This window comes from Trachypithecus francoisi, unplaced genomic scaffold, assembly GCF_009764315.1.
Source record: "Trachypithecus francoisi isolate TF-2019V2 unplaced genomic scaffold, Tfra_2.0 Lachesis_group3, whole genome shotgun sequence".
NCBI lineage: Eukaryota > Metazoa > Chordata > Mammalia > Primates > Cercopithecidae > Trachypithecus > Trachypithecus francoisi.
In genome coordinates this window covers 157,759,046-157,769,170 of record NW_022681468.1, presented here as the reverse complement: position 1 = coordinate 157,769,170, position 10,125 = coordinate 157,759,046, and the positions used below count along the sequence as shown (strand labels likewise).

Here is a 10,125-nt window from a genome sequence, read left to right as displayed (position 1 = left end):
CCTCGTGATCCGCCCGCCTTGGCCTCCCGAAGTGCTGAGATTACAGGCCTGAGCCACCGCACCCGGCCTCTGTGATCTCTTAAATATATATGAAGTTATATTTTTGAAATACCAAATTTCGGCCAGGCGCGGCGGCTCACGCCTGTAATCCCAGCACTTTGGGAGGCTGAGGTGGGCGGATCATGAGGTCAGGAGATGGAGACCATCCTGGCTAACACGGTGAAACCCTGTTTCTACTAAAAATACAAAAAAATTAGTCAGGCGTGGTGGCCAGCGCTTGTAGTCCCAGCTACTTGGGAGGCTGAGGCAGGAGAATGGCATGAACCCGGGAGGCGGAGCTTGCAGTGAGCCCAGATCGCACCACTGCACTCCAGTCTGGGGGACAGAGCGAGACTGTCTCAAAAAAGAAAAAAAAAATTCAGATGAAGCATAGGCATTTTGGTGTATTTCAATTAAATTCAGCATAAAACCAGTAAATTGTAGTGACTTCATTTTTTCCAACCACAAAATGAAGATAACAATTGAACAGAGCTAAAGTAAATTCAGAATTGAAAAAAGTCACTATGCATCAATAATGAATACTAACTCCAGCATGGCCAGTGAGCCTAGAGCCATTTAATGGATAGTGTTTGTCCTGTTGAGTTTAGCATGCATTGAAACAAAATGCAAGAAGCAGAAGAGCATCCATGGAAGAAAAAATACTGGGAAAGAGACTTGACTTCAAAATGAAAGGCCACGTGTCACATAATTGAATTTTGCCAGCCTCTATTCACTGCATAAAATTGCTGTGGATGACAATGGATTTGCTGTCTAGAGCTAAGATAAATAGATCTGGATTCTAACCTCATCAGGTTTCTTATTTTGAGACCCCTCCCTCCCAGGTACTTTACTCATCCTCCGTCTTGATGAAATTTGCAGTGCCATATTTATTGTATGGCTTTATATTTTGATTTTAGTATTTGAACAAATTTCAGTGTTCAACAGTGCACATAGTAGGTGCTCCATAAACCCTCATTTAAGAATCTGGGACTAGCTGGACATACTTCTACAGTATGCTGGGAGTATGGTTTTTCTTCAGGCCAAAGTGGAATTTTACTTGATGGTTTGTATGGAAGTTTAGAAATAACGCTCAGAGCTGGTATTTCTACAGATGTTCAAGTTTATCACTTTAATGAAAGTTTCTAGCTTCCTGTATTAAATGTCCTCACAGTATTCCTGATCAGTAAGCGGCCCCTCAGAGCAGGGTATACCTTATCATAGCCACCAGTAAAAGTTTTTAGGACTTCATCTTCTGTCCCTCTACCATTCATTGCCTCTTCCCTCTTGAAGCTAAAAGACTTTAAAAACAAAAAAAACACGTTCTAGAAGTTGGCAAAATTAAAAGGGTGCTATAAGTGGTGATCTGGCACATTGTAATTGAGATTGAGAAAGGAGGTGAATGACTTCCACAGAGGTCGATGGAGCTGGAGGAAATGTAGTCAAGAGGTTTGTATGAAGAATGTGTGGGTTGAAGAGCTGTGCGGCTCCTGGTGAGAGGCACACTTATCTGGGATGCAGTCTGGGGAGGCCTGGCGAGACAACTTCCACCTGCTGGAGGAGGGGCCGGGGCGGAGCTAAGATGCGGAGGAAGGTGACGCACGAGCTCTCCAGTTCGCCCGCTCCTGGCCTGGCCCCCACCAAGGCCCATACCGCAGTCGGCTCCTCGGGCTGCTCCTCGGTGAGTACAGCTTTGATGTCGACTCGGCCGCCTGCTGCCAACCCGAGATTTGGTATCGCCAGTGGGGGAGGGCGTCCTGCTAAAATCCTCGAGGTGGAGGCTGGGATCAGACAAAGGATGGGTCGGGGATTAGACTGTTTGGCTATCAGTAAGGGGAACGGAGTACTGAGGGAGGAGATTGGGCAGTTTATCAAATCAGAGCGGCTTTTGCTGGAATGGAAGTGAAAGACTGCATTCAGAGTGAGCAAGGGAAAGATGGAGATGGAGAGCCTCGTGCCTGCCTCCAGCCTTTTCCATTAGAATTGCAGATTTTGCTGTTAGAACAGCTACTCTCAGCTCTTTGGAGAGCGAGGATTTGTATCTACTGACTAGAAATAGGCCTTTTTTTTTTTTTTTTTTTTGCAGAAAAAGAAATTGGAGGGTATAAAAATTTTAGTTTCAATAAGGGAAATGCACAATTTTGCCGCCTCCCATCTCTCCATCCCCCATCCCCCATCCCCAGTAGAAGAATGATTAGAAGGAGGATTTGCGCAGGGCATGGTGACTCACGCCTGTAATCCTAGCGCTTTGGAAGGCCGAGGAGGGGTGGATCACCTGAGGTCAGGAGTTCGAGACCAGCCTGACCAATATGGTGAAACCCCGCCTCTATTAAAAATACAAAAATTAGCCGGGTGTGGTTGTGGGCGCCTGTAATCCCAGGTAGGAAGGATGAAGTAGGAGAATCGCTTGAACCCGGGAGGTGGAGGTTGCAGTGAGTGCAACAAGGGTGTAAAAAAAAAAAAGGCATTTGCAAGGCTGCTGCCTGAAGCATCCATCCCAACAGGTTAAGCAGCTGTCGGGCAAGCTGCAAGGATAATGTTCCCTTGTTTTGCAGTCATACCCATAGAAACTAACATTTAGGACAGGCTGACCCTCAGGCTAGTTTTCTCCCTCTGACCACCACTACCTCCCTGAATTCTAACCTCCAGAACTGTAAGGCAATGTTACCAACATAATAGCAATATAAGGGTTCATTCTGTGCCTGGCATTGTCCTAAACACTCTTAACATGTATCACAACAACCCTATAAGGTAAATGCTTTTATTATCTCCGTTTTGCAGAGGAGGAAACAGGGATTTGCCCATGATCTCTCAGCATGTGGCTGAGTAAACATACCTCAAACTACCCCAGCAGATTGCAGGGCAGGGTCTAAGCAACATTTTCCTTCCTTTCAGGATCTCAAACGTATTAGATGTTTGCTAAACTAAAATGTTTTCCTGCCACCACTCCCAACCTGCCTGAGCTTCGTTACCATTTGTGCCTTCCTGACTCCCTCCTGTTAGCCTTTCTTCCCTGAGACTGGGAAAACTCAAGATGCCACTATCTCTTTCTCAAAATTGAGGCAAGTTTGGTTTCTATGTTTTAGTAAGAGAGGGAGAGAGTGATGAAGTTAGGAGTAACGCAGAACTTTCAGGGAGCTACAAGGAGGATAAAAATTATGAGTAAGAACCGCCATTCCAGCCTAGCGTTCCCAAGAATGCAAACAGAGGGAATTGGATACCTGCAACTGTTTTAATACCTTTCTGCAATGATGTTCTGCCTAGCATGGAAACTTAAGACAGAAGCAACCTCCTAAGGATTTTTTAATTACATCCTGTGGTCCTTGAACCACAGCCTGGAGTAGTTGCATCATTATAATTGTATTATCACAATTGCTGATTGTAGCCAGTCAGTATACATTTGGTCTTTTATCTGCAGGTTAAAAATGGTCTCCAGGATGGTCTCTACCATGCTATCTGGCTTACTGTTTTGGCTGGCATCGGGATGGACTCCAGCATTTGCCTACAGCCCCCGGACCCCTGACAGGGTCTCAGAAACAGATATCCAGAGGCTGCTTCATGGCGTTATGGAGCAATTGGGCATTGCCAGGCCCCGAGTGGAATATCCAGCTCACCAGGCCATGAATCTTGTGGGCCCCCAGAGCATTGAAGGTATTTACTGTGTTCTGATGGCTTGAAGTTTCCATGAGCATTTTAAATAATATATTTGCGCACTTCTCCTCACAACAACCTTATAAGTAGATGCTTTTATTATCCCATTTTTTTTCAGAGGAGGAAGCGAATTTTTAAGAGACTCTACTTTCTCATGGTTTTCCCTTTCTTCCTCCACACAGTGTCTACATACTTACCTATACACACCCACATGAGAATGTAAGTCCTGTGAGATGTGGGACCTTATCTATCTCATTGACAGTTGTAGCCCTAGCCCCTAGCACAACATCTGGTACGCAATAGGTGCTCAATTCATGTTTGTTGAATGAATGAAGGAGCATCTAGTGTTATTGCTAAAGACAGGTTAGAACCCAGACCTGATGTTTTCTCCTCACTGCTGATCTGACTGAAATTGTGTCGTCAGATAGCTGCCTTTTGAGCCAATGCCAGCCAGGACTTGTAAAAGAGCTTCAAAATGCAGAGCCTACAGGATCTGACTTGATTCCTAGGAATGACTCCAGTATACCTGAGAGGAGACAAAAGAGGTACTGACATTAAGAGTTTACACCGAAGGCTTTTGAAAATATTTAAGAATATAACAATTTTATTAAATAATAAATTAAGAATAGTTAAATTGTTTTAAGGTGGCAAGACCATTTCCCCCCTGAAGTTTTCCAAGTTTCTGGCAATGTGGTCATAATACTTGTATTAGTAAGCAGTACCTCATTTGTTTGTTGTTTAATGATCTGTTTATAAAGAGAATCTAGCGCCTATGAGCTGGTGATGCAGCATTAGACAGGTGCCTTATTTCCATGCCTTGATTTTTATCCTCTGATTCTAATGATCTCCTTCTCCACTAAGGCAGAATCCTAAAGAGGTAGCATGGTTAATTTCAGTTGAATGCAAGGGAGCATTTCCTTATAGTTCAAGGATTTGCCCATGGAGTAGTTCCGAAGGAAAATGAGAATTATCTCTAAAAACATACCAAACAAATGCTGTTTGTTCCCTGCAGATTGATTATGCACTATTTTGCCTGAGTCTGTGATTTTCTAAAAATGCTGTCTGCCCCAGGGTTCTGTGAATGCCATGAATATTGTTGATAGATGATTCTCATTTTTGTTTTGTTACCCATAGTTTTAAGCCATTGAGTAAAACTAATTCTGTGAGATTGTAGTCTGTTTAGGTTGACATCTGATTTCAGGAGTGGATTAACACAAATGCGTTGACTCAGCAAGCATGCAAACCTAGCACATGGCTTGAATGAGAACAAATCAGATAGAGCTTCCTGTCATCCCTCTTGGGGAGAATCTCAATCCTTCTCAGCATCTGTCACCTGTTACTTCAACCACACCTATATATTTCAGGCCAGCTCTTTGGAGACAAACAATAAATAGCTACCTTTTTAAGGCAGGAAGTGCTTGGTTATTCACCTAAGCTGTTGTCATGGAGAAGGCTCTCTGAGTTTCCACTAATACCTGAGGCCTGATCAGCTGTGTTGAAAAAGAAACATCAAAAGCCTATGTTTATCCAGAGACTCCATTCCCTCCACTATCCAACTATTTAGTACCCACTGTATACCAGGCACTAGGCAGGAGACTGGTGCAGCTCTGCCCTAAAGATTCACAATCTGAGTGGAGAGGGAAGTGGGGATACACATCAAAAGTGATGACAGTGCACCCCAGCAGGTGTTTTGATAGATGTACACACAAGCTGCTGTCGTGGAAGCAAAAAAGGAGTAATTTAGTCTGCTCAGGAGTGGATGGGGTGGCTATAAGGAAATGCTGCTTTGAAGAAGCAACATTTGACCTGAGTTTTGAAGTTTGAGTAAGAGTTCATCAGGGAACCATAAGTGTAAAGGCATGGAGGTACAACTATTATGTACCCACAAAAACTAAAAAAATAAAGAAAAGACATAGAGACATGAAAGATCATGGATTAGGACAATTCAGAATTAAAAACTCGGTTTCTCTTATTACCCTTGGAATAATGTGCTAACATAGTAATCTTCAGTCTTCCCTGTCAGTGTCTGTGGAAGGGATGCATACTGACTTGAATTTTAGTTTTCTATTACTGTATAATAAATTACCACAGATTTAGCAGTTTTACACAGCACTCATTTATTATTTGAGTTTTCCACTGCTCAGGTGTTTGGTGTGGGTTAGTGTTCAGGTGCTGACCAGAGGTGTTGTCTTGGCTGCGGTTTGGGTCCTCTTCCAAGCTTGTTAAGGCTGCTGGCAGAATTCCATTTGAATTATATTGTAGGACTGAGTTCCCTTTCTCTTGCTGGCTGTCAGCCAACCAAAGCCCCTCTCAGCTCCTAGAGGCCGCCTCAGGTTGTAAGCTACATGCCTTCGCATAGCTGGAAGGAGAATATCTCTTTAGTCTTCTGATTATAATGTAATATGATCTTGGGAGTGACTATCCCATGACCTTTTTCGTATAACGAGGGACTGATACTCATTATATTCCCAGCAGGTGGGAATCTTGGGAGTCGTCCTAGAATTGTCTACTATAGCTAGGATGAAAACTAACAAAGAGAATAGTCCAAAGATACTTCGGGCAAAAACAACAAAATAAGAAGCCTGGGTTTTTCCCAGTCTGGAACCTTGGCATTGAACTTGTTGGGTGGTCTGATCATTTATTCATGTGAGTTAGTTATTGTTTCACCTCATCCATTTATTTGCATTATCTTTGCTCACACTCCCTGATGCTAATTCCCTTTGACAGACACATGAAGTATTTTCCATACCCTTCCAACATTGATTTTAGGATTTTATTATGAAGAACCAAGTTGGGGAAGTTGATTTTTAATTGTTACAGAAAGAATATACATAATATAGTATTATATTGTATAGTAATACCGTATTCTGGTGTGAATTTCAAATACATTTAACATGGTGCTATGAGCACAAACCATTGTCAGAGACACCCGAATTTGAATGCCACCTTCATCATTTATTACTAATGTGACCTTGGGCAAGTTACTTAACTCCTATAATCTTCCGTTTAGCTTAGGGGTAGGATTTAAATTCACTTACTTGTAAGCAGGTAATGTTCCAGTCCAGAGAAGCAAAAATAAAGTTTTAGCATGGATAACCGCACTACCAGGAAATCACTTCTAAACGAGTCATCATCATCATCATCGCTTTAGATAATTACTGGGGGTTAAGTTCCTTGCAGGCAGAGTTGTTCACTGCCCAACACGTGGTACATAGAAGACAAATATCTATCATGTCTACTTTAATAAATTAATTGTGTGATCAATGGATTTTAACAAATGTGTATATTTGCTCTCAAATATAGAATTATAAATTGGTCTTTTAGTATAGGAATATAGTATCAGTATAAATTAATGTTAGGTCAGGGAGGTATCATACATCCCATTAAAAAATTTTTTCTTCTTTGATTCCATATCCCTTCTAGTTACTGTTCCAATTTTCTGCTGCCTTTCACAGCAACCTTTCCTCACATGCTGATTGTACTTCTTCACCTCTCATTCTCTCCTGGTCCATTGTAGCCCACTGTTCTCACCACTCATTCATCAAACCAACTAGTATTTATTGAGTGCCAGGCACTGTTTTAGGTGCTGAGGAAATAAATGTGAACAGCAAAGTAGCAGGGCAAGGAAATGTAGTCCTTAAATAAACAAATAAGTATTGGGCTTTCCTTTTTTCCTTTACCTGTTTGTTAGTTTCATTTACAGTTTTCTCTGGCGGCCTTTAAATGTTAAGTTCTCCAGGGCTCAGTGCTGGGTCCACTTCTCTTATTTTCCTCAATTCTCTATCTACTTGATCTCATTCATTCTCTTGACTCTCAATCCATTTCTTGGCTCGTGAATCCGGGGTTTGTATTTCAGCCCACACTTCTTTCTTGTATATCCATAGGCTTACACTAATTGCTAAATTGCCAGGTTTCAATCCTGATTTCTCAAACCACCACCTTCCCAACCTGTTTATATCAGTCTTTTTTTTTTTTTTTTTTTTGAGACGGAGTCTCGCTCTGTCGCCCAGGCTGGAATGCAGTGGCCGGATCTCAGCTCACTGCAAGCTCCGCCTCCCGGGTTCCCGCCATTCTCCTGCCTCAGCCTCCCGAGTAGCTGGGACTACAGGCGCCCGCCACCTCGCTCGGCTAGTTTTTTGTATTTTTTTTAGTAGAGACGGGGTTTCACAGTGTTAGCCAGGATGGTCTCGATCTCCTGACCTCGTGATCCGCCCGTCTCGGCCTCCCAAAGTGCTGGGATTACAGGCTTGAGCCACCACACCCGGCCTATATCAGTATTCTCTGGCTAAATGAGTAGCGCCGCTGCTTAGCCATGTATGCAAACTAAATACCTACGGTAATCCTTGATTTTCTCCATCACTCTTCATGCCTCAATTTTAAGTAATTTATTTCATTTTTATTTCTAAAATCCATGTGCAATTTGCCTGTCTGCTTCTCTCTAGCTCTACTCCAAATACCCTGGTCCAAGATACCATCGTGTCTAGCATGGAGTTTTGAAATCGCCTCCTAACTCATTTTCCTGCTTTTATTCTTGATCCCTTTTCAATTATTCTTCACAGGAAGGGCAGAGTTAAACTTGAAAAGTTTAAACCATATTAGTGCCACCTCCATAGTTACAGTTCCACTGATGGCTTCCCATTGCACCCTGAGTAAAAATAACCTTTCTTGCCATGACCTACGGGGATCCACAGCTCCGGTCAGTTGTACCCCTGACTTGGTTCCACGCATTCTGGCCCTGAGTCACACCGGCCTCTGCCCACCTCAAGGCTATCAACACAGGTTGTTCCTCCCACTCCTTGTGTAGCAAGTTTCAAAGTCACCCACTCAGAGAGGCCTGCCTGACTGCCCTGTCTGAGTAGCACCCCCCTCCATTCTCTGTTGCAGTATCTTTTTTTTTTTTTTAAGCTCCATAGCATTTTTTGTCATTTATAATCATTGTTTGTTTTCTTGCTTATTGTTTCTCTCTCCACTGGAATGTAAGCTCCATGAGGCTATATCTGTTTATTAACTGCAATATATTCTAGGCACATAGTAAGCATTCAGTAAATATTTGAGGAATTAATATATAATATTGGGGAAAATAAATATATCTAATGGCAATAAGTATGTAAATACTGTTTTACATCTGGATCTGTCAAGACTTTCTTCCTTTTAGTTCAAGGAAAATATTCCATTTCTATTCTGTGTTTTTAAAAATCTCTGCCTAGAAGTTCTTGCCATGAGCTCAGTGATAATGTGCTGAGCAAAAATATCTGTTATCTAGAATTGACTGTGACTGTGATCACCGTGGTGCAAGGTTTGTATCCTTTGTACAGCGCCTCCCAAGGAGCTAGAAGGACTTTTTGCAGTCCTGGGACTAAACCAGCAGAGGGCCATCTAGACTAGAAGTTTCTTTTGGAGGATTCCTGAACCCTGGTAGCCAGCCTCCTGGTCGTTAATAGCTTTAAATGGTCACTGGGGTAGAAGCATTTGCCAAAACATCCAGAGAGGATTGGGGGTTATGTTTAACTTCTCCATGGGTGCCTTAAAAACAGCTCGGTAAGGAGCATCTTTCAAATGTGTAAATTCTTAGTCCAAAGCAAATAGAAACACAAAGACAAACAGGGACCTACTTGGCATTACATGAAGAAAAGAGTGTGTATGTTTATGGCAGATAACTGGGGTTAAGCCGTGGCCATGCTATTTTCTAGCTATGTATAATCTTGGCAACTTTCTAAGCCTCCTTCTGTCAAATAAAATGGGCCCAAATAAAATGGGCTTATCTGGTTCGAGTTGGTGTTTGAAAAATAAAAATAAAATAAAATGGAGTTTCCAGCCCACTCTTACGTGTAATCAGTGGGTGCTGTTAGCAACTGAATTGCAGGCCTTCCTCCTCTCACTTTATGGATTATCGACAACATGTTTTCAACCTTTAATGGCTTGCCCCGATCTTATTTATTTATTTATTTATTTATTTATCTTTTTTTGAGACGGAGTCTTGCACTGTCGCTCAGGCCGGAGTGTAGTGGCGCGATCTCCGCTCACCACAAGCTCTGCCTTCTGGGTTCACACCATTCTCCTGCTTCAGCCTCCCGAGTAGCTGGGACTACAGGCTCCCGCCACCACGCCTGGCTAATTTTTTTTTCGTATTTTTAGTAGAGACGGGGTTTCACTGTATTAGCCAGGATGGTCTCGATCTCCTGACCTCGTGATCTCTCTACGTCGGCCACCCGAAGTGCTGGGATTACAGGCCTGAGGCACCGCACCCGGCGCCCCGATCTTATTTTTGATTACTCATCAGTTAGCAATACAGTTCAGATATGCTTCAGTGCACCATGTATTTCAGCAGTAACCATATTCTCCCAAGCCCACGGTTGCTCACTGGTCTCCAAGACATAGCTAAATGGCTACTGTTGTTGTATTATCCCCAGAAACAAATAAAGCCACCAGCTGTCCAAG

The 10,125-nt window shown here is 42.7% G+C and overlaps 1 protein-coding gene across 4 annotated transcripts in view; it reads left to right on the top strand.

Moving 5' to 3' along the window:
* Positions 1-1,494: 1,494 nt before the first annotated feature.
* Positions 1,495-10,125, top strand: part of LOC117070937 (neuroendocrine protein 7B2) — a 56,881-nt gene continuing 48,250 nt past the window's right edge. For all 4 annotated transcript variants that reach the window (XM_033190700.1, XM_033190699.1, XM_033190702.1 and 1 more), the window contains exons 1-2: positions 1,495-1,717; positions 3,455-3,687. In XM_033190700.1, the coding sequence (XP_033046591.1) occupies positions 3,462-3,687 (226 nt within the window). In that variant the 5' untranslated portion in view covers positions 1,495-1,717; positions 3,455-3,461. The remainder of the gene's footprint in view (positions 1,718-3,454; positions 3,688-10,125) is intronic.